Consider the following 23,630-nt stretch of genomic DNA (forward strand, 5'->3'; position numbering starts at 1 on the left):
TCTGCCTTCTGTCAGGGCGCCGGAGTAAATTACTCTGTCACCCTGCTGGAGGTGGCGCTTACGAAATTTTGAAATGTCTGTCGACCCAGCGGACCTTTCAAGAATTGACAAGACCCGCAATCAAAGTGGTTCCTTTTAATGCATCGTAACTTTGAAGGACAGCTCCGTCACACATGACAGAGCTGTATGACAAAGTTACAATTTGTTTCATTTTCAAAAAAAAAATCCCAAGTGAGATTTTCTTGTTGAAAACAAAATAAAAACAGACCAATGCCCCTCTCACCATGGGTTTTTCCTTCCATGGTGAGGAGGGCATTGGGCGCTTTTCAGTGCCCCCTACTGCCAAGTTTTTTCCTGCAAGTGACAGGCATTAAAAACAGGCAATATGTTCACCCATCTAAATCAGGTGGGCAGACATATAGCCAAATATCTGATAGTCTGATGGATTAAAGTTTGAACACAGCAGAGAGGGGGTAGTCTCCAACGTTGTAAAATATGATTCGCTTTAATTAAAATCCGCCGTTGCCATGGAGTTCTCTCTCTGCCAACATTTAAATTAGCCCTTAGTCCAGCCTGCCATCGGCAAGTCAAATTCAGCAGTGCCAGAAGCTGACAAGAATGCTAATGTTTACTGGAGAAAAGACTTGGGGAGTAAATAGCCTATCTACTCCTCATACTCCAGTTGCAAGTATCTATTGGGTTTGGGTTTTGGACAATGGATTAGTTAGTGACCATATTTTTATTATCTCCCATTACACTGCTAATTGTTGTGTTTATAAACCTAAACCCATTTGAACATGCAGCTTTTTAAGGTAGGTGACCTTGGCTCCAAGGTGGTTCTCATCACCATTTGTTGAGTCCCTGTTAGAAAAGAAAATCCTTGGCAAAAACATGTACGGTTGCTTTCAAAGTATTCCATACAATCCCACTATTGGATGTTGCTTGGTTAACTTCAATCTATTTATTACCTGGGTATTCCATTTGTTTATATTTTGTTGGACTTGATGCAGGTAGTTGGCAAAGGTCCACATCTGAGTTGCAATTATTATAGTAGTAATTTCTAAGTTCATTGATAGTGGAGCATGGTCTGATATCCAGTTCAGGTGAAAAGTAACAAACCAAATTGCTAACCTTTTACTTATCAAAAAATAGTCAAGCTTGAGTAATGTTTGTGGACACACACTTTATTACTGAAATGGCTTGCCTGGTTTTGTTCATACTGATGAGGGCGTTTACAGGTCTAGTGCCTAAGGTCAGGGATTGTATGCAGATGGAGTGTCCACAATTATGTATTCCCCAGGTTTACTCAATAGATGTTCATGTATTTTAGTCAACATTGTAGGGCCGTCTATATCTGCCCCATTAGCAGAATCTACAATTGAAGAGCTTGCAACAGTTCTCAGTGTACATTTTACCTCTCTACCACCAAGATCTGCACGGTAAGAAATTATCAGAAAGTGAGTTTTGAAAAATAAATCTGCGGTCCCTTTAAACATTGCATTAACAGGACTATCGTAGATAAGTTTGGGACTGACTTGTTTATATAATAATAATGTTAGCAGGTTGGGTTTCTTATAAGCAGGCAATATCTGGTTTTAGCCTATTTAGTTCTTGAGTAACCCATTTATGTTTTATTTTATAAATTAGCTACTTGACATTTAACATGACTATCCTTATGCATGAATAATTCATGTGTAAGATTAAACACTTGCCTAGTTCCACCTGTGATAAACCTTTTAACGATCCTTGCTTTTTTTGTTGCATTTGTACCCCCCACCATCCTCAAACATTGTGCTTGCCCAAGGCTTCTACCCGTTGCCTGAGTCTTGAACATTTTTCACACCTCAGGGATGGGGAGGACTGTGGACTCTGAGGTTTTTCTGGCTGTGGCATATATTTCCAGCCACAAACAACACAGACATAATGTCTGAATCCATCTCAGCAAATTGTGTTTGCTCATAAAGAGTTCCAGTTTATTTGTTTTTCATCCACAATGCCACTTTAGATACAAAGCTATAATTTATAAATTAATCTTGGTTGTGCTCCTATAGGAAAAATCCAGCCAGACCCGGCAGGCTAGATCACCTCCTGCCACTACTTGCATTACAACTCAATATCCCTCCATCTGAATAAGGGTAGACTGGTAGACTGGTAGCACAGCAGTTAGTTGGCAGGATTTAATTTATTAATATGTTGGTAGCACTCAGTGTTAGCATTGTGACCTGCCATACAATCAACTGTAGAAGGTGTTAAACAAGGGGCAGAATGAAACATAACTTAGAAGAACACAGTGACATTGGCTTCATTCAGGTGGTTCAAGCAAAGAGAGATTAGAGATCCAGAGGTTCATCAGAAAAAATCAGGTAGAACATATTAAAGAGGTTTGGTCACAAAACTTCTACAGATGATTCTGGGGGAAGGGAACAGATATTTAAAGGCCCCTCATGATTTACCTTCACATTATTGATTGAACTGATTTAAAATGTTTACCCCATTTGTGTGTGCGTGATTCAACACTTACAAATGAAATATTCAAAATTGCAATCAGTCATTCATTGCCAACTGCAAGATGATATTACAGATTTTTAAGTTATGGGAAAGCATTTACAAATAGGTTATTTAACCCCTTGCGTGTTGCGCAAATTCCCACACTGTGCGGGCGAATTAATGAGTGGGCGGGGTTCGGCTGGCCCCCGGCCATACTCCGCACACGCCCACCGTGACGTCGGACGGCCGGGGGCGTCCGAAGCATGCAAGGGGTTAAGCCTTATCACATATCATGTTACACGTTTAAAAATATACATAGAAAAATTAGTGCTTGATAAATTTGATGAAAACACAAAAAATTGCATACAGACCTGTAATACTTCAACTTTAAGTAGCTTTCCTCCAGCATCATTAATTTGTCTTTCGCCCAGGTGCAAGTCATTTTAGTAATTTTACTATCAGTTTCACAAGAAATTGAAACGTTGACATCTGTAAGAAGTAAAATTAATTATAGAAAAAGGCAGAAAAATAAGTGATTTTACTTATCAAATTGAGTTTATTAACAATTATTACACACATCAACATAGAATATCCTGCATAGAAACAATATTGGTAAACTTTAACCATTTTCCCCTAATTATATCTGATTCTACTACACAGTACCCCAAGACATAAAAACACCAGACCAGACGTGAAAAACAAAATAAAATAGACATGAAACTACTTCAATTCCTCCCGTTTGTCCTAGATAGATAGATACATTTTATTGTATCAAGTTAAATAAAGACCATCATAATATAGAAGACACAGTAAAATAGTAATAATTACTCACAAAAACAAAAGGGAGTAATAATGTGGAGGTCCTGTCATGTGGCTCTGACAAAGACCAGCTTCCCTAAAGTACAGAGAGCAATAATTTGGAAAAAAGATTAAACTAGAGTAAAAACCAATCCTAAAAAAAGGGATTAAGGCAGAATGCCCATTAAAAACATTAATACTCAGGAATTTGTTGGTACCACAGACAATAGTTTTTGAATGCCTTTAAGAAATTTCACACCCTGGGCTATTAGCTGTGGGATCATACCACTCAAGAATGCAAAAATAGCTGTGTTGCTGTCCTTTATGCCGAGATTACAATATAGCAGTTTCAGCTAGAAACATCTAAGATTTTTTTCAAATTGGGCAAACATATATTATGTATGTTAAGCTTTCCTTTAGGAAATTACATAACCAATGATCAAGAGACCCGGATAGTCTTCCAAATTTGTTGGCTTTTAAAATGATTGGTCTGCATCTCAGTCTCAATACTCTTTCTTCACTAATAGTTACATGTGGGAAGCTAGATATGTGCCTCTCCCTGGCACATTGGTGCTTTCTTTTACATACTTAGGGAGTGTTTTTAACAATAAATTGAATTGAGACCACTCGATTGCGACTAGAGCACAACAGACCAGTAGATTTATAGAGGGCTTGTTTTGCTTTGTGTCCAAATTGGGACATAAGCCAGTGGCAGAAATTCTTATACCATATAAATCAAAATGCCGGTCAGTCACAACCTATGGGGCAGGAGTATGGGGGAGTCAAAAACCAACCAGTTACACATTTTGGAAAATAAGTTTATAAAAAAGATTGTTGATGGTCCCCATCAGCTCTCCCACAAAATGTTGTCACTCTGAACTGGGATTGGATTATTTTGAAGATAGAGTTAAAATTTCCCCTTGATCTTATGGGGGAAAGTGTGGTCTTCGGTGGAATTATCATTTACCAGAGCGATTATAAGGGACTGTTTAAGTTTGGAAAATGTATCGTCCATTCCCTGGCTTTGCTATGTTAAAATGCTTTTAACAAGATTGGCCTGGGAAATTATTATGAAAACCCTGATGGCATACAATCCAATATAGAATTAATTATTAAAAAATGCCTATTATGACGAGCTAAGAACATCTAATATGGATGATGAAACTTCAACCCTTGGGTTGCTAAACTTCCAACAATTCTAACTATCTTTTAGTACTCATACACAATCACGCTTCCTTCTGACCAGATTTTGTGTCTGCACAGTGCACTTTCTTGTGGCTTTTCCCAATCAGGTGAGTTGGTGTGAGAGACTGACTCCCTGCCCATGTAATAATTTAGCCGAACAAAGCACAATGCACTTTATGCTGTTTTGCACTTTATATAAAGATTTAAGGGCACGTTTTATTAGGCCTATTCTAAGGGAAATCTTCCCTTGCTCACACCAGGATAGTTTTAATCATTTATGATCTTTGTCCAATGCCGTCACTTGTTGTGCTGTATTAAATTTTATTAGAACTGCTTTTTTAATCAGGAAAAAATATGAATTGCGATAAGGAAATAGGGAAAAACAAAACAAAAGAAATTCCGCCGTTATAGTTAGTTGCGCTAACTATAACTTGCGCCCCCGCAATGCACTGCTGATGATGTCACATATTACATCACTGATGACATGGTCAGTGACATCACTGATGACATCACTGATGACATCTCAAATGACATCACTGATCATCTGATTCACCTCCTCACACCCTAAAATACAGACTACCGTTCTCGAAACCATAGACACACCAATACTAGTATAGCTACAATATTCTGTGCACTATGCATGCAGACCTCTAATCAGCTATATAGCATTGATACAGTCTTTCAAATAGTCAGTTAGTACCTATGCAGTCTAGGAATCCTTCTGTCTGTCCCATGCACTTGTCCATTCACCCATCCAGCACTACGTACGTATCCTATCACTCAGCCAATACCTAAGCACTAATACATTTAGCATGCACTCTTTTTGCAGCACTGACATTATTCCAGTTATTAGTCAGATACTTAAGGAATGGCCTAGCCACGAACACAAGTGCAGGTACAATATTTTGTACACTATGCATGCAGACCTCTAACCAGCTACATACTATTGATACGCTCTTCTAAATACCCAGTTAGTACCTATGTAGTCTAGGAACCCTTCTGTCTTTCCCATGCACTTCTCCATTCACCCATCCAGCACTATCTAAGAAGCCTATCACTCCACCAATACCTAAGCACTTATAAATTCAGCACGCACTTTCTTTGCAACACTGAAATTATTCCAGTTATTAGTTGTATACTTAAGGAAGGCGTAGTCACTAACACAAGTGCAGGTACAATATTTTGTACACTATGCATGCACACCTCTAACCAGCTATAAACTATTGATACACTCTTCTAAATACCCAGTTAGTACCTATGCAGTGTAGGAATCCTCCTGTCTGCCCCATGCATTTCTCCAATCACCCATCCAGCACTATCTACTTATCCTATTACTCCACCAATACCTAAGCACTTATAAATTCACTATAGACTCCGTTTGTAATACTGTATTTATTCTAGTTACTAGTCATGAACTTATGGAATGGCCTAGCTACTAACACAAGTACAGCTATAATATTTTGTGCTCTATCCAAGCTGACCTCTAACTAGCTACATACTATTGATACACTCTTCTTAATACCCAGTTAGTACTCATGCAGTGTAGGAATCGTCCAGTCTGTCCCATGCACTTCTTTAATCACTTATCTACCACTATCTACTTATCCTATCACTCCACCAATACTTAAGCACCTATAAATTAAGTGTTCTCTCTGTTAGCAGCACTGTCAATATTCCAGTTACCAGTGGTATTCTTATAAAATGACCTAGGCACCAACACAAGTACACATAAAATATTCTTTGCATAATCCCTACAAATCTCTAAGCAGATACATGCTATTGGCCCACTCCATTAAATACTGAAATAGTACCCATGCAGTGTAGGATACCTCCTATCAGTCTCATGCAATTCTTCAATCACCCTTCCAGCACTATGTTCTTATTGTGTCAGTCTGCTAATACCTAAGCACTTATGAGCAGATTTACAAGCACCCTGCTCCACCAGTACATCACATTTTGTAACGTAGTGATGGCGCCAGGCACTCCTTCATATTTACAAGGAGAGGAAAAGCCACCCTGCGTGGTTTTTCCTCTCCTTGTAAATACGACCCCTTCATACACAGAATGTTGCGTTGAAGGGGAGTTCCATAGGTGTTGCTGTGGGTGTTCCCACGCAATACCCATAGAACAAGACACATCTCCAGATTTAAGAGAAATCATAAATCTGGAGATGTGTGTGAATGCTGTGCCATCCTAGAGTTGGTGTAGCAAGGCGCAACGAGCAGAATTGTTTTCATTTCTCCTCATTTTTTCCTCTTTTAATGCATGCTGCATTCCACAGCATATATTGAAAGAGGAAAATGTCTTTACGGATCGTTTTTGTGCAGGAAGGTGTCCCTTCCTGCACAAAAACAATCTCCGCACAACACAGACATCCTTGCACCATGGTGCAAGGGTGCTTGTGTCATCGCATGGCTGCAGTTTGTGCAGCAGTGCAGAGGGAAGCACAGAGTTGCAACATATTCATGTACACATGTCACATCCCTGTGCTTCGGAAGTACCACAGTGCAGTGCAGCTAAAGAGCTTGCAGTGTCACGCTGCAGTACTTCCTCATAAATCTTCACCTATAAATTCACCATACACTACTAATGCATTCTTTCAGTCAATCATGCTGTATACATATATTCAACCAAAGTTTCACACATTACCTTGCAATTATAGTTCTTTCTTTAACCAGATAAGGTAGTTCAGATAAGAACTTTTTTTTCTTTTGTATTTTTTTTTAACAATTTTGTATTTTTTTGGGTGTTTTTTCAAAAAATTAACAAAAAAAGAACAAATACAACAGGAAACTTTTGGAATTACTTATCATTCCAAAATGTAAAAAAACAATAAATTAACAACGATGGTTGCATTGCGCAGCACAAACTGCATCCACTGAGTGCTCACCGAAGCATATGTTTCTTACACTTCACGCAGTGTTGCTCAAGAAAGGCGAATTCTGGCCTAATGTCCATTGCAGGTGTTCCTGAGGACGCTCCAGACGTACTGGCCACAGCAGGTGAGGGGTTCAAAGCAGCTCGTCTCATTTCCTCACGAGCAATATTGAGAGGATGTGTGGTCCGGAGATGCTTGTACATAGAAGCAGTGCCACAAGAGTATTTTTTTTCCACTGCCTCTTGACAGGACTCGGTCACTAATTTTGCACGTCACCTTTCTCACACTTACTTTCTTCTCTCCAGGTGGAAAAGTGAAGAATTTCCACACAACAGATTCTGGCCTCTGTGGACGTGGTGCCTCCTGCAAGAATTCTTCTTCTGAAGATACTTCCTTCTGCTGCTGCTGCTGCTGCTGCTGCTGCTGTCCAGATGCCATTTTGTTTGTTATTTTTTGAAAAACACCAAAAAAAGCAAGTACTACATAGGGGTGGGTGGAATTTGCGTAATCGTGTTACACAAATCTCCGCGAAATGGTAAAAAATCTCAGCGAACACGCAGAAATTCTGCAAACACGTGGAATTGCGTGTTCGCCAATCTGCTTTTTTATTGTTCGCAATCACTGTTTGCGTGCTTGGGGAAATATCTCGCGAACACGCATTTGAGAACGTGAACAAGCAAAAAATTTCCCGAAGTCGCGGAAAGCAGAATTTTGGGCAATTTCGCGTTCTCCATGCAACGCAAAATTACCCAAATTCCGCAAATTCTGCGAATGGAACGGAATTTACCGCCCAAGCGTAGTAATAAGGGTTCTTGTAGGAAAAAAGATGTCTCGCTAAAGATGCTCCTACAAGAATGATTAAAATGGGTGGGGTCCTTCAATAGTTACAGTGGGAAATCTGATGAACCAATGAAATCTTTTTTTTGGAGGTCACATGGGATCCACACACTCTGCCCTCACGAAGCACACACCCGACGCGACTTTGCGAAAATATATAAAAAAATAATATAAGTTTATTATAAGTAAAAATATATTATTTTTATGAATATCTTAGATAATCTCTTGCCCTAATATGTATATTAAATACAAATACATATAATTCTAGAACACAATTTTTTTTTGCAGGAATCGCGCACCCAGCGCGCCCCAGCACGCATATGACGTCACGCGGGACCCACCACCGCGCAAGCGTTGTGTACCGTAATGCGCATGTGTCGCAAATGCGCAGGAGCAGGAGTCGCGGACTGGTCGCATACCAATCACGCACATCACGTAATATTAAATGTATATGATGTAACTGAAAAACACACAGCCGTCACACACCGTATGCGGATACTTCATGACTTCTCTAAAATGGCGGCTAGAATCCGCGCACCCACCGTGATGTGTACGCTTTTAGTGCGTGACTCAGAAAAAAAATGTGAAAAAAGAAAATAATGTACTGCAAAAGTTCAGATTCGGCCCAGACTTTATTCGATGGGTACAGCTCCTATATGCTAAACCGCTCGCCCAAGTAGTGGTCAACAAGAAGAAGTCCGCCACCTTTGAACTGGGCCGAGGGACCCGGCAAGGATGTCCATTGTCCCACCTCCTGTTTGCCTTAGAGCCACTGGCGGTGTGGATACACAGAGACCCGATAATCCGGGTATGCGCTGGTCCCCAGACTGAGAGGACCGCATCTCGCTCTACACAGATGATATCCTCCTTTATTTGACCTCTCTGAGACAGTCCTTGATTGTGGTTTTTGATATTCTTACAATTTTTGGCAGGTTCTCCGGGTACTCTATCAAGTGGAGTAAATCCTTGTGGTTCGTTTTGGCCGGGGAGCCGCCCGTCCCGCTGAGGGGACGCCCAATACAATTATAAACAGATGGCTTTAAATATCTGGGGATCTTTCTCTCCCTAAATTCATCACTCAGTTACTCCCAGAACTTACCCCCCCCCCCCGGCTAGGCTGCGTAAGGACATTAGCAACTGGAAATCGCTTCCACTCTCCCTGCTGGGGAAGAAGGCCCTTTTTAAGATGATTTCTCTGCCTCGGTTCTTATATGCCCAGCAGAACTCCCTAGACCTGGTTACAGCATCCTACTTCGGGGAGGGTCTCCAACGGGACTTGCTGTGGAGTGGAAAGCCACGTATTGCCCTTAAAAAGCTTACTTTAAATTGGTATGACAGGGGCATCAGCCTCCCCAACATTAAGAAGTATTACTGGGCGGCCCATCTGCCGGCCATAAACCATGGCACTTCTTAAACCTGCCCCGGGAACTCAGGTTATAACATGGATAGGTGGCTCCTCCCGGGTGGGAATTATAATAGAGCCCTTTATTCCTGGCCGTGCCGTTTTGCTCTCACGGGTCCCACCAAGCACGCAGTTCAAGTCTGGCACACCGCCACTAAATATCTCGGATGGAGTCGCAGGCTTGCTTTCGCGACACCACTACGGGACTCCGATCAACTTGGTAGCCTGTGGTAAAGCAAAGGGTTTGACAAGTGGGAGATTATAGGAATCTTGCAAATAAGTGATCTGTGGGATAAAACTGATGTTAAGTCATTTGTTACCTTACAGCAGCAATTCGAATTAACAAACTAGTTCCCACCTACAGTGCGGTAGCATCCTTCCTGAGTCCTCTCCACTGGAAGACAGAGTTTTAGATGGTCTTGTTCCTGATAATACCATATCCTTAATATATAAGAAACTAATAAACAATATGCCAGCCCCCCTGCAATCGCTTCGGGAGAAGTGGTCCAGTGATGGAATAGAGATGGACGATGAGGAATGGCAGGAGGCCGTGGCTTCGCCTAGAGTTGTGGCAATACCTGCACGCCTCCGGCTTGTCCAGATCAAAAAACTCCACAGGGTGTAGGTGACTGGTCCCCATTTGGTATGGATGTGGAGAATGGATGAGGGGAACTGAAGACGTGGCTGTGGCCAAACAGGTACCTTTATGCATATAATTTGGGACTGAGATAGTATTGAATCTTATTGGCGTAGAGTGCATGATGTTCTTAACCCTGTCCTGACCACGCAACTTAGCCTGAACGCCCGAAGATGTGTATTGAATATTTGGGAGCCAAATGATTTGAATGATTGCTTGCTACAGTGGGCCACTCTAGGTCTTATGCTTGCGAAGAGAAACATTGCTCAGAGGTGGGGAGTGTCTCAGCCTCCAGAGGTGGGTGACTGGGAGAAGGACTTAGACTGGTCAATGTTCAGGGAAAAAACTTTATATGTAGCCCGTGGTTACCCCAAGAAGTGGGCACGTGTGTGGGGTATGTGGAATTCATACCGTGGAGATATATGTCAGCGGCCTTTCTCCCCCATGGAATGAGAAAGAGATTTGAGATGTCATCAGTGATGTCATCAGTGATGTCATTTGAGATGTCATCAGTGATGTCATCAGTGATGTCACTGACCATGTCATGAATGATGTAATATGTGACATCATCAGCAGTGGATTGCGGGTGCGCGATATATAGTTAGTGCAACTAACTATATATGGAATTTCAATGGTTTTGTGTGAGTAAAATAAGGTTTTGTAAATGCTAATTCCTAACTATATATGGTCTATAACCTATGGTTTTTTCAGTGAATTTTCAAGGTTTTGTAAATGCTAATTCCTAACTATATATGGTCTATAACCTATGTTTTTTTCAGTGAATTTCAATGGTTTTTTAAAAGCTAATATCTATATCTGTAAAATATATTCTTTATTACGTGACGTATCACGTAGCCACGTGAGACGCCTCATGACGTGTCGCATAACCGTGACGTATCGGCTCTGCAGCGCAAACAAAACCCGTAACGTAAGCGCGCCGGAGCACGCTTACAGATATATATATATTTTTTAACCTTAATTAGACAAAATCCACACGTGCACATATCTTGAGGCCTTGTAAAGGCACATCAAACAAACAGTCCCTACAATTTTTCAAAGTTTTCTTGATAATCTATTCCATTATTTTTTTTTTTACTGTTTCTCTTGTTACGCTTACCGGGAGGCTACCCGGTATGCGAACCGGACGCTCCAAAACCACAAGATGGCGGACTCCCGTTACGCTGCCAGTTAGCTGCCCGGTTCGCGTACCGGGACGCGCCTCTATGGCGAAAAATCTCGAAAAAATTTTTTTGCCCCGCAGGGCACTTTAATATCCCCCTCATCAATCCTAGGGGGTCAGGAGGGGTCTACCTTGCCCCCTTTCCTTCATGTCCCCCTTCGTTTTTCACCGCATCTTGTCTCTCGATCCTACCGAGAGACAAGATGGCGGCCGCTCCGGACTGTTTAGAATGTTGACAGACACCAGAGAGCCAATCAGCTTCGCTTCGCGAAGTTCCGTTACGCGTCAGGTACGCGAACCGGGGCGCTGCCCGGAGCGCGCTTACAGATATATATATTTTTTTGAACGTTAATTTCTCAAAATCCACTGGAACACATATATTGAGACCTAGCAAAGGCACATCGGGCTACCAGTCCCTACAATTTTGCCAAGTTTCGTGGAAATCCATTCAGCCGTTCGAGCTAAAAGTGAGGCCAACCGCCCTATGGAAAAATGCATGGGAAAAACGCGTTTTGGGACCCCCCTTTTTTCTCGGCCCTTCCTTCACGAAACCCCCCCAAATTTTCAGGGGCTGCTCAGAAACAAAATGTGTCCTCAAACGCCAAAGTTATTCGACATAGAATTTTCAAAAATCCCATAGAGAAAAAATCCTAACTATATAAACCTACTGGCGACCGCCAGTAGGTAATATATATATATATATATATATATTTATATATATATATATATATTTATATATATATACATACATACATATCTATAGATCTAAATGTATTTCAACAGGGACATATGGGGCAGGTATCTAGGGCAATGAAGGAGCGGATGAAATTCAACGCTGTGAAAACACTTTCACCCGCTACTTGCTGGCGGTCCCCAGCTCTACCGCTTCTTTTAGCTGTCATAGGGAACTTGGTCTCTCATACATTTCCGACATCATTAGAACTAATCCCCTATTACTGTGGCATAATGTGTGGGTATCTATGGAGACAGGTTTGAATAGAGATGTAATTTTGGATTGTCTTAAATTAGATAGGGTGGCTAATATATCATGGATTAGTCATATAAAAAGAATGTTGCATGACATTGGCCATCCAGAATTTTTTGACTCTCCAAGTAGTATGGAAACTGTATCTAGAAAAACATGAAAAGCATATTGCCTGAATCACTTAGAGAACAAGCGATGGCTTATTGAGATAGAGAAAAAACAGTCATGGACAATCATTTGATGACAGCATGTACTTGGCTACAACCTTATCTGTCAAAAGTGATTCTCCTCAACCTGTAGCTTACCAACATCATGGTAGCCCCACACAGCAGCATCATAAATTAAAACAGGTAAACACTTTTGCTCATAATGTTATGTGGTCACCTAGGCCCAGGCAAGAACACCACCATTTTACATGCTTACTTTTAAAGTTTACATCTTTCTTGAATGTTGACACTTGACACAAATTTGCTTGTGTGCTTGTATGGGATAATATTCTCTGAAATGGCTTTGCTTACATTTACATTTCTCCATAGGTATATTATCAGAGCCTTGACCATTCTGTAGGAGGGACAAGTTCACTGCACAAAATGCTGATGTTTGTTATTGCCCGCTCGGCAACAGCTCTGTAAAGATAAAATCAAAAATGGCATCCTCACTGTGGCTTGGGCATGGTAACATGGGCAAAGTTTATCATATAAACAACATCACTCCATGGTTCAGGGGGGAGGAGCATTTTTCTGATACTGCTGCGGTCGACCCATGCTGGAATTCCGGACCACCTGAATCCTATTTACCTCCTGAGAGGGATGGTGCCCAGCTCTACACCAAGACGGGCCCCCAGATTAAACATACCCATGGGTAACTGGGGAGTTAGATCACCCTAAGGAATACTGGAAGATTAACCTAACCTAAGCACACTAGGAGCGCTAAGTCGGAACATAATTATTATTTATATGCAAGCATATCATCCATGTAACAGCACAATGGTTGAACTGTTCATTTTCTTTACCAATCATATGATGCTGATTACTCAGTTTTTTCCTTACCATTCAATATTGTAGCACACATATTTTACACAAAAATCTTATTGCTTCAATAAATGTTTGAAATGCCCATTTGAGTATTTCTTGTTTCTCCCTTTGGGCATGCACGAGTTACTAACTAAAGGGCCTGATCTGTTTCCACGATTTCTCACAATATTCCTTTCCAGGAACCTTTGTATTGTAATGAGTTTGTTTGATTGTCCTACCTATGTAATTGAGATGGATTTTAATATGCTTTGAAAAATTCTTTTATATTAATTGTTCATTTGCACATGTTTTTAACATATTATGTGATTTTGGAATAAAAATATATATTTTTTGAATAAGTGCTTTAGCATCCTGAGTGGAATTTTAACGTACTACTGTGCGAATGTAGCTTGTGGTTAACACTTCAGTGATTTAGATGTGCAATACCTCCAAAGGGAATCATTATTTTTAACCTTCCGGTTTTCGGTGATCTGACCCTTTAGTACGTTTGATCCCCTCTCCTTGTTTTCAATGTTTGTGTATTACTTCCAGACAGTGAGAGAAAGGGGCAATAGATGTTGGCAGAATGGTTTGTCTCTGACTTGAAAGGAGTGGAGATGTCATCTACTACACTTAGACATCACAAAGACAATGGCTCATCCCACTAACAAAGTGTTTCACACTAGTGTTTTGTGCCCCCTTACAAGCTGGGTCCAGGGCAGGGAGGCAGGAAAATCCAGACACCTTTGTTGGGGGAGGACTCTAGAAGCTTCTCCCACTTCAAAGTGGCCACCATATATAAATAGTGAATCCTCAGATCAAACTTTTCAGTACACTTCTGGACCTGTGTAAGACTCAGAAGAAGGACTGCTGTGCTGCTCTGCTGCAATAAGGACTGCTCTGCTGCCATGCTGCTCTGCTGCCTGAGTGAGAAGTGTCTGGACATGCATCTTAAACCCAGGACCACAAGAGTGAATCCTAGTGCTTGTTGGCTGGCCTACTGATGAGAGCCTCACGGGACAGAAATGGCTCCAAACATCTTGCACCTGAACTCTGCCTTCTGTGAGTCCTAACCCCCAAATGGTGCCCCTTCAATCCTGGACCCCTGGAAGTGGGGCTAAAGGCGCTCGGCCAGCCCATCTGTGGTCTCATCAGACCCGAGGCAGTGCAACACAAACCGGTTGCAGCTCCTCGCATCACCACATCAGAACTGACGCAGGGCAATGCAGCTTCAACGCAAGCCCGCATCGCAGCCTACACAGCAAATTGGAACCACAGCTATGGAGCGCAGACCTTGTACGCCCCATCTGAAATAATGCAGTGTTCCGCAGCCTCAATGCAAGCCTGGATCACAGCCCTCACAGCTCATCACAACAGCCTCTGCATAATGCATCTTTAACACAGACCTCACATCACTTCTCTGGACTGCCACTGCATCCCGCAACTCTCCACAACTAGGATTTAAGGTACAAGTCTCAGAGGGACTAACTTGCTCCTTATATCTGGCCCGCACTACATCGCAGTTGGTCTGAACTTGTGAATTTGTCTGGAGTGACCAGATATCCATAGTTGACGCTTTTCGCCGCTAAAGCACTATTTTCACCTAAAGCTTTAAAACTGCATATCTTCAGCACTACTAGTTGGATTTTTGTTGTTGTAGTATCGAATAATTTAATAAAATTTACTCTAATTTTCAAAATTGGTTTGGGAACTTGTGTTGTGTTTTTTTACTTTATTACTGTTTGTCTGCTGCATAAATACTTTACACATTGTCTTTAAGTTAAGCCTGACTGCTTGAGTGCAAAGCTGCCCAGGGGATAATCACAGGTTAATTTAGTGACTTTTGTGGTTCACTATGATAGGTATTGTAGCTGTTGCTTGATTAAGGTTTTCACCCCACTCAACCAACAAATTAATTTCTCACAGGAGTAAAAGAAGAACCCAAGGCTAATTGGAATCCTGTTAAAAAAATGAGTGGCAGGGTATGGTCACTAATTTGGCGTGCCATCACTTCAAAGGTCAATGTAGCATCCTGGCACCCTCAGACAGTAGAAATGGTAAGAAAACATGTTAAGATGTAAAGTGATGAGTACAAACACAGTGGGAATTCCCTCGGAACTGGAGGAGGTCTACCATTATCCACATCTCCAGGCCTGAGGGGACTGAAGGTGGTGTGGAATTCAGAGGGGTGGAAGAACCAGGTAATAGACTTTGATGTGTACATCTTACAATAACATAGCATCCATATGTCATTATTCTAATATAACCATCATTTTCAGTTAGATATCTTTTATTTCCCCAGTGCTTCTGTTTTACAGTAATGCACTTACAGTAAAAGCATGTTTTAAATCTTAATGTGACAATTGATTTTGGGAATTGTTTTAAGAAAACATTTTCTATATTGTGTTTTTTTAATTTAAGTACAAACTATGAGGTGCTTTTAGTACAAGTAAAAGCAAATGTAAAATTATAGTATGGGGTTTATATGTGATAATTTTGTACAGGATTGCAATTTAGCAGTGAGTGTGAATATGATGTAGTTGAGATTAGTTTTGTAATGTCCGAATGCCCTCATAAGAGGAGGCTGGTTTCTGTCTGTTTGCTTCATCATTTGGAAGTGGGTGGTTTATCTATTGTTAGTAGATAAATATGTAGTCACTCATGGCCAGACTTTGGTGCAGAAATACTGAGGGACAGATATATAAAATTCAGGCTGGTATCTCCGCACAAAAGATCAGTCTTTACGAGTTTTTGTTTACATAAAATGTGACCAAATTGCTTGGAGTTGCTAGGTGCTTTACCAGGGCATGATTGTGCCAGTCATGAGGGGTTATGGTGTGCTCCCCCTGAACTGATTCTTATGGTATGTGGGGGCCAGGCAATGTTGATGTCCACAGCCTTTACCCTGAAGCATTACTCATGGATCTGGTGTACTTGGCTCCGGATTTCTTGGGTTTTAACTTTTTAAAACATTGAATATGGGTCTGGACACAGTTGTGATGGTACCTTAGATAATTTCACCCAACATTATTGTTCTCAGTGAATTAACCTAACTCATAATGTGGGACTTTATAACAGAACTTGATGAAATTGTAACAAATAAAATGGCCAAATTGCAATCAAACACATGGAAGCCCTGCTTGAAACTTATTAGCATGTTTCTAAGGTTGTGTTAACCACTGTATTTTAATTTAAAAAGTGAACACTTATTTTTGTTGAAAGGGAAACTAGCAAATTTGATCCAGACGTCCTCCAAAAGCCAAGCATATTTACATGAAGGAAGACCAAGGCATAGGAGACCATTGACACCGATTAGTCACAGCAGCACTTCGACAAGAGCCATCACCACTTGCACAATATCTGATGTCTCGTAGGGGTTACCAACACTCTGAAAGTCATGATATAAATGGTGGAGGGGGGAGACTGGTTTCCTATCTCAACAGAACACTTAGAGATGATCTGCCAGGAGAGACTTTTAGAATCCAGCAGAGTTGGGATATGCTATTAGACGAACCTCTCACATAGGGTGACTGGAGAAAGGTTCATGAAGGGGAAAAGAGGATCAGCACCAACGCACGATTCGTACTCCTTCAATATAACTTAGTACATCATGTATACCTAACCCCGCGCATGCTCAACATAATCTACTCATCCTGTGTGGATGAATGCCCCAGGTGTAAGCAACATGGGGCAGATTTCCTTCATATGATATGGTCATGCTTGTCTCTGCTTCCTTTTTGAGAGAGAGTGTTTGCATGTTTGCGGGAGGTCACAGGCTGGTGTATCACCCTCACCTCGCGATTTGTTCATCTTTGGGCTGGTTCTAGCCAGGAGGCGGGTTGTTATAGCATGGATGAATCCCCGGCCCCCAAAGTATACAGACTAGATACGGGATGTATTGAAGTGGGTTCCTGCGGAGTCTGTGAAAATGAAATTAGGCTGGAAGGACGCTAAAGTTGAGGAAGACCTCATGGCATGGGCCTCTATGTTGATAGCCATAAAGGGAGATCAAACACCTACACTGTAGACGGCCCAAATGAGGAGGCCTCAGATAGTAGAGAATAAAGGACGGAAGGTTGCCTAGGACACGAGAGCTTTCACACATTGATATATCGATGAAGTGTATGAGAACTTGTACTCTGAACTAAAATTGACATAGAGGGGGGAAGGTGGGGAGGGAAGGTAACTTCAGAAAGTTGTTGGTTATGTTATATTGAATTAGAACATGTGAGAACCAAAGATGTATGTAAACGGTAATTGTTATAAATGACACTCATCTAGACAGATGTAATGTGCTTATCAAAATGCCATTAACGTTGTTTAAAAAATATATATATATCTGGTGTCTCAGCCATATGTAAGACACATGACATGTGTTCATCTAATTAACAGTCTACTTCCTCATGAGTGTATTCACAGAATACAAACAACATTAACTTAAACGGTCACCACATCTCATTCAACAATCACTACTGTGAGAGTCCAAAACACATCTGCTCCTACAGGGACATCTGTTACTATTATTCCATGCAATAGCAATATTCCTGCTGTTTCAACCATATCTCAGGTGGATGAGGTTAACCGGATGCGGCGGAGGGGAAGAGAGTGAGAATGCAAAAAACAATCCTGTTGTAGAGTCGGGAGCAGATACTCATGCTAATGATGAACACCAACAAACAATTGAGGCTCAGGTAGCTTAAGAAGGCAGGAAAACAATAGTAACTTGGAACACACATCAAGGAAAATTACTAAAGTGCAGAAAAATATGTCTACATTGATACAAAATTCAAGAGAATCTACACCTGCTAGTGTAGATATTGGTGATTGACTGTCAACAATAAATGACAATATATCTAACCTGGTGCATCTGCAACAGCACCAGTATAGGTCAGCTATTAGACAGCCCATTTAGATGTGCAGAGAATTGACACTGTCACAACGCCAATGCATGTTAGACATGGATGAGTTGGGAGCTAATTATAAGGCATTACAGGGAATGACAAATGTAGCACAACTTAAGCAGCCAGGGTGCACCAGCAGTTACTGCTATGGTGTTTGCAATTGAACACATACCATAGAGCATACGTAGGCAATCTTTTGCTTCACATAAGCCTCTACGATCAAGCAGTGAGACCAGCCACCTTCTGCCATTCTCCCTTGCTGCTCAAGCACTACCTCCCATCAGACTTTTCCAATCAGGCCTCTAAGAAGGTCTGTCTGTTTTGCCCATCCGACACAGGTAGTACAAACCACTGGTAAAAAGAGTGCCTGTTAGGCCAATAATCCTATACATCTTTGTAAAATACATTTCATTGTGGGTAAGGGGTGTACGTGAAGGATCCTGGGTATACCAGTTTACTTATTTAGGGTGCAAGCACAATTGCTAATGGGGTGTTAAAACTTTTGAAAAAAAGATGTACAGACTACAACAACAGATTGTTGAATGACGAGTTTGCAAGAACTTTGTTATAAGATTTGTTTGGGGTTTAACATGTGAAAGTGAAGGATTACTGGGGGGGTGGGTTAATAAAATACAAAATATGTTTTTAGGTACAAATGAGTACACATTTAATTTTTACAAAATATATACTTTTCAAATTGGTATGTGTAGATTTTAAAAAATCACTACCAAAGCCTATTCTAAATTAGAGGGTAGTTGGACAAGTGCCTGTGGCAAGCAATATCTTAACTTTGCTGCTTGGCAACTAAATGTATCCGCATACATAACTGTAAGTAAATATTTGCATATTTACCAACGCATCACTTCACCCTAATAGCACGTCCATCTGACTGCAAATAAAGGGAAAGAGCAGGAGCTCCATTGCGATTAAAGCCTGTTATTTATCTAAAGTGCAGCAAAACAGTCCGGCGCATTTTAGAGCCACCAGTTCCATGGTCAAGCATCAGTTGGTGGCTCCAAAATGCATGGGGCCCTTTATTTGCGGTCGGATGGAAGTACTATGAGGGTGAAGTGGTGCGTTGGTATGTGGAAGGAGTTAGGGACCACGCAGTGAGCTCACTGCTAGCAAAATTTATATATATATATATATATATATATATATATATATATATATATATATATATATATATATGCCACACCGATCCCGGTAGAGACGAGAGGCTGTCCAACGGAGCGGTCCGTTTACGGGGTACCCCTCAATATTCCCACACGCATCTCTTTCCAACTCAGGACAGAGAAACGGACACTTTGGTTAAGTGCAAAAGAGTTTTTTTAGTTCAATGCTGCCACAAAGCAGCATTAAACTAAAAAAAACTCTTTTGCACTTAACCAAAGTGTCCGTTTCTCTGTCCTGAGTTGGAAAGAGGTGCGTGTGGGAATATATATATATATATATATATATATATATATATATATATATATATATATATTGCCGCTTCACCCCTGTTTCATCGGATTTACATCCTTCAGGAAAAAAGCACTCCCGGGGGTCGTTTGGGTCCTTTATTACCAGCAAACAAACACAGCAACAAACAGACGTGTTTCGGTATGAACCTTCATCTATGTTTACCGAAGCGCCGTTTAGACACAGTTTTAAACAACCTTTCGTGTAACAAAAATCAACAAGGGACAAAAGTTCCCCTGCAAATTGAGCGCCATCTTAGAATGTTAGAAATAAATCAACTAAGATCGTCATACAGCATTATATCACAGTACACCATAATTCATTATACTTTACAATAGGACCCATCGATGGGCAGATGCCAACTTAGGTTCGCGCTCACAAAAAATATATCATATCTAAGATATATTATTTATTTATTTATTTATTTTTTCAGCTTGTAGAGCGCGACAGCTACCCAGATAGGGTTTCCCGACGCTAATGGAGACTGGAGCGACATACAGTGGGTGATAAGTTATAGGTTAGACAGCCAGGTCTTGACTGCCCTTCTGAAACGGTCGTGGCAACGTTCCGCACGAATGGCAGGAGGGAGGGAATTCCAGAGCCTAGGGCCTATGGAAGCGAAGGACCTCCCTCCCATCCTAGCAAGTCTGGCCTTGGGTACACAAAAGAGTTCTTGGTTCGATGACCTGAGAGTGCGCATTGGGGAGTACGCCGTCACCAGGGATTGTAAATATCTTGGGGCCGTGCCGGTTTTTATTTTATACATATAGTTTAAGGCTTTAAACTTCACACGGCTCTAAACTCGGAGCCAGTGAAGTTCCCTGAGATGTCGTGTAATGGGTTCATTCCTTTTGCAGTACAAAAGGTGGTGGTGGTGGACGGAGCATCTGAATCAATCAAACACTCACACCCAGTCAAAAGATCTGGGTTTAATCCATCACCGTTCTTTAGCCCACTCTGCCACCCCAGTTCAGACATGGCTATATGCAAATCAGTCTGACCCTGTGCCTCATGGGAACAGTCCAGCCCGAACTGCCAAGCCATGTCTTCCCTGGACCGGAAACAAGCTTCCGAGGACCGGTTTCTGGCATTCCAGCCGTCTTCAGCCCGGCTTGCTTGAATCCAGTGGCAAAGTGAGCAAGGGACTCACGTCTGAGCATACCCTGCCACACTTATGGTGGCCAAAAGCAGTACAAAAGGGGGTGGTGATGGACTGAGCATCTGAATCAATCAAACACTCACACCCAGTCAAAAGATCTGGGTTTAATCCATCACCGTTCTTTAGCCCACTCTGCCACCCCAGTTCAGACATGGCTATATGCAAATCAGTCTGACCCTGTGCCTCATGGGAACAGTCCAGCCCGAACTGCCAAGCCATGTCTTCCCTGGACCGGAAACAAGCTTCCGAGGACCGGTTTCTGGCATTCCAGCCGTCTTCAGCCCGGCTTGCTTGAATCCAGGGGCAAAGTGAGCAAGGGACTCACGTCTGAGCATACCCTGCCACACTTATGGTGGCCAAAAGCGGTACAAAAGGGGGTGGTGATGGACGGAGCAACACTCACACCCAGTCAAAAGATCTGGGTTTAATCCATCATCGTTCTTTAGCCCACTCTGCCACCCCAGTTCAGACATGGCTATATGCAAATCAGTCTGACCCTGTGCCTCATGGGAACAGTCCAGCCCGAACTGCCAAGCCATGTCTTCCCTGGACCGGAAACAAGCTTCCAAGGACCGGTTTCTGGCATTCCAGCCGTCTTCAGCCCGGCTTGCTTGAATCCAGTGGCAAAGTGAGCAAGGGACTCACGTCTGAGCATACCCTGCCACACTTATGGTGGCCAAAAGCGGTACAAAAGGGGGTGGTGATGGACGGAGCATCTGAATGAATCAAACACTCACACCCAGTCAAAAGATCTGGGTTTAATCCATCACCGTTCTTTAGCCCACTCTGCCACTCCAGTTCAGACATGGCTATATGCAAATCAGTCTGACCCTGTGCCTCATGGGAACAGTCCAGCCCGAACTGCCAAGCCATGTCTTCCCTGGACCGGAAACAAGCTTCCGAGGACCGGTTTCTGGCATTCCAGCCGTCTTCAGCCCGGCTTGCTTGAATCCAGTGGCAAAGTGAGCAAGGGACTCACGTCTGAGCATACCCTGCCACACATATGGTGGCCAAAAGCGGTACAAAAGGGGGTGGTGATGGACAGAGCATCTGAATCAATCAAACACTCACAAACAGGCAAAAGATATGGGTTTAATCCATCACCGTTCTTTAGCCCACTCTGCCACCCCAGTTCAGACATGGCTATATGCAAATCAGTCTGACCCTGTGCCTCATGGGAACAGTCCAGCCCGAACTGCCAAGCCATGTCTTCCCTGGACCGGAAACAAGCTTCAGAGGACCGGTTTCTGGCATTCCAGCCGTCTTCAGCCCGGCTTGCTTGAATCCAGTGGCAAAATGAGCAAGGGACTCACGTCTGAGCATACCCTGCCACACTTATGGTGGCCAAAAGCGGTACAAAAGGGGCTGGTGATGGATGGTGCATCTGAATCAATCAAACACTCACACCCAGTCAAAAGATCTGGGTTTAATCCATCACCGTCCTTTTGCAGCCACAGAGTAGACGAGCCGCAGCATTTTGAACCATTTGAAGGCGCCGGGTAACCGCCTTAGTGACCCCCAAATAGAGTATATTGCCGTAGTCCAGCCGGGAGGTCACCAAGGCGTTGACCACAGACCTTTGGGTGTCGGATGGCAGCATCCACAGTATCTTTCTCAACCAGCGCAGGATGGTAAAGCAGGTAGCCGCCACTTTCAATGATACAATGAATTATAAGATATAGATATAATGAATTATACAGAAACGTATCTGTTTGTTGCTGTGTTTGTTTGCTGGTAATAAAGAACCCAAACGCCCCCCGGGAGTGCTTTTTTCCTGAAGGATGTAAATCCGATGAAATGGGAGTGAAGCGGCAATTGATTTGCGGGAGCACCCCCGCATTGAAAGCACCCGCCTGTGAGTGTATATATATATATATATATATATATATATATATATATATATATATATATATATATATATAAATATAGTACCAACTGGTAGTTACCAGTAGGTAGTTATAGTTAGGCCATTATTCCCACAAACAAAGATATTTTTGCCTTGATAATGAAATTATTATTTATTTATTTATTATTTCAGAGTATTATAATGTACGCAGCTACCCCAAGGGGTTTCCCAGCACAGGATAGAGACAGATGATTCGCGAAAGCAAATGGCCGTACATCTGGCACTACATCTGCTAAAGGACGAACATAGATGTTAAAAAGCAAGGGGCTCAGAATATACCCTGTGGGACACCCAACGCCAGAGCTAGTGTCTTATACCTCACATTAGTCAAAGAGACCTCAAGGTTTGGTCCCTTAAAAAGAGATCTACCACTTCAAGACCGCACCTCCAATGCCCAAGGACTCAAGCCTGTCAGACAGGATAGAATGAGACACTGTATCAAACGCAGTGCTCAAGTCAAGCAGAATGAAAGCGGCCTTGCCTCCAGAGTCTGGATGTTTCCTCCATCGTCCACAAAAACACCATCCGAATCACGACCAACTCCGACGACACCCTCACCACCGCCGAGCACCTTCACTTCCAGATACACACCGACCCCAAGACCACCCTCAGAGGTACTCTCATCTACAGACCCCCGGGACCACACACTCAATTCAGCGAAGCTATCGCAGACTTCATCAGCCCGCACGCCCTCACCTCCTCAGACTACATCCTCCTAGGGGACCTCAACTTCCACCTGGAGAACATCAATGACAGCAACACCGCCACCCTGCTGGACAACCTCACCAACCTCGGCCT

At 42.2% G+C, this 23,630-nt stretch overlaps 1 protein-coding gene across 1 annotated transcript in view; it reads right to left on the minus strand.

The window, feature by feature from the left end:
- The window catches only part of LEPR (leptin receptor), a 589,765-nt gene that overhangs the window by 236,834 nt on the left and 329,301 nt on the right, over positions 1–23,630 (minus strand). Inside the window, exon 7 of the mRNA XM_078668979.1 lies at positions 2,859–2,976. Within this exon, the coding sequence (XP_078525105.1) occupies positions 2,859–2,976 (118 nt within the window). The remainder of the gene's footprint in view (positions 1–2,858; positions 2,977–23,630) is intronic.

This window comes from Lissotriton helveticus, chromosome 1_2 (assembly GCF_964261635.1).
Source record: "Lissotriton helveticus chromosome 1_2, aLisHel1.1, whole genome shotgun sequence".
In the NCBI taxonomy this organism is placed as follows: Eukaryota; Metazoa; Chordata; class Amphibia; order Caudata; family Salamandridae; genus Lissotriton; species Lissotriton helveticus.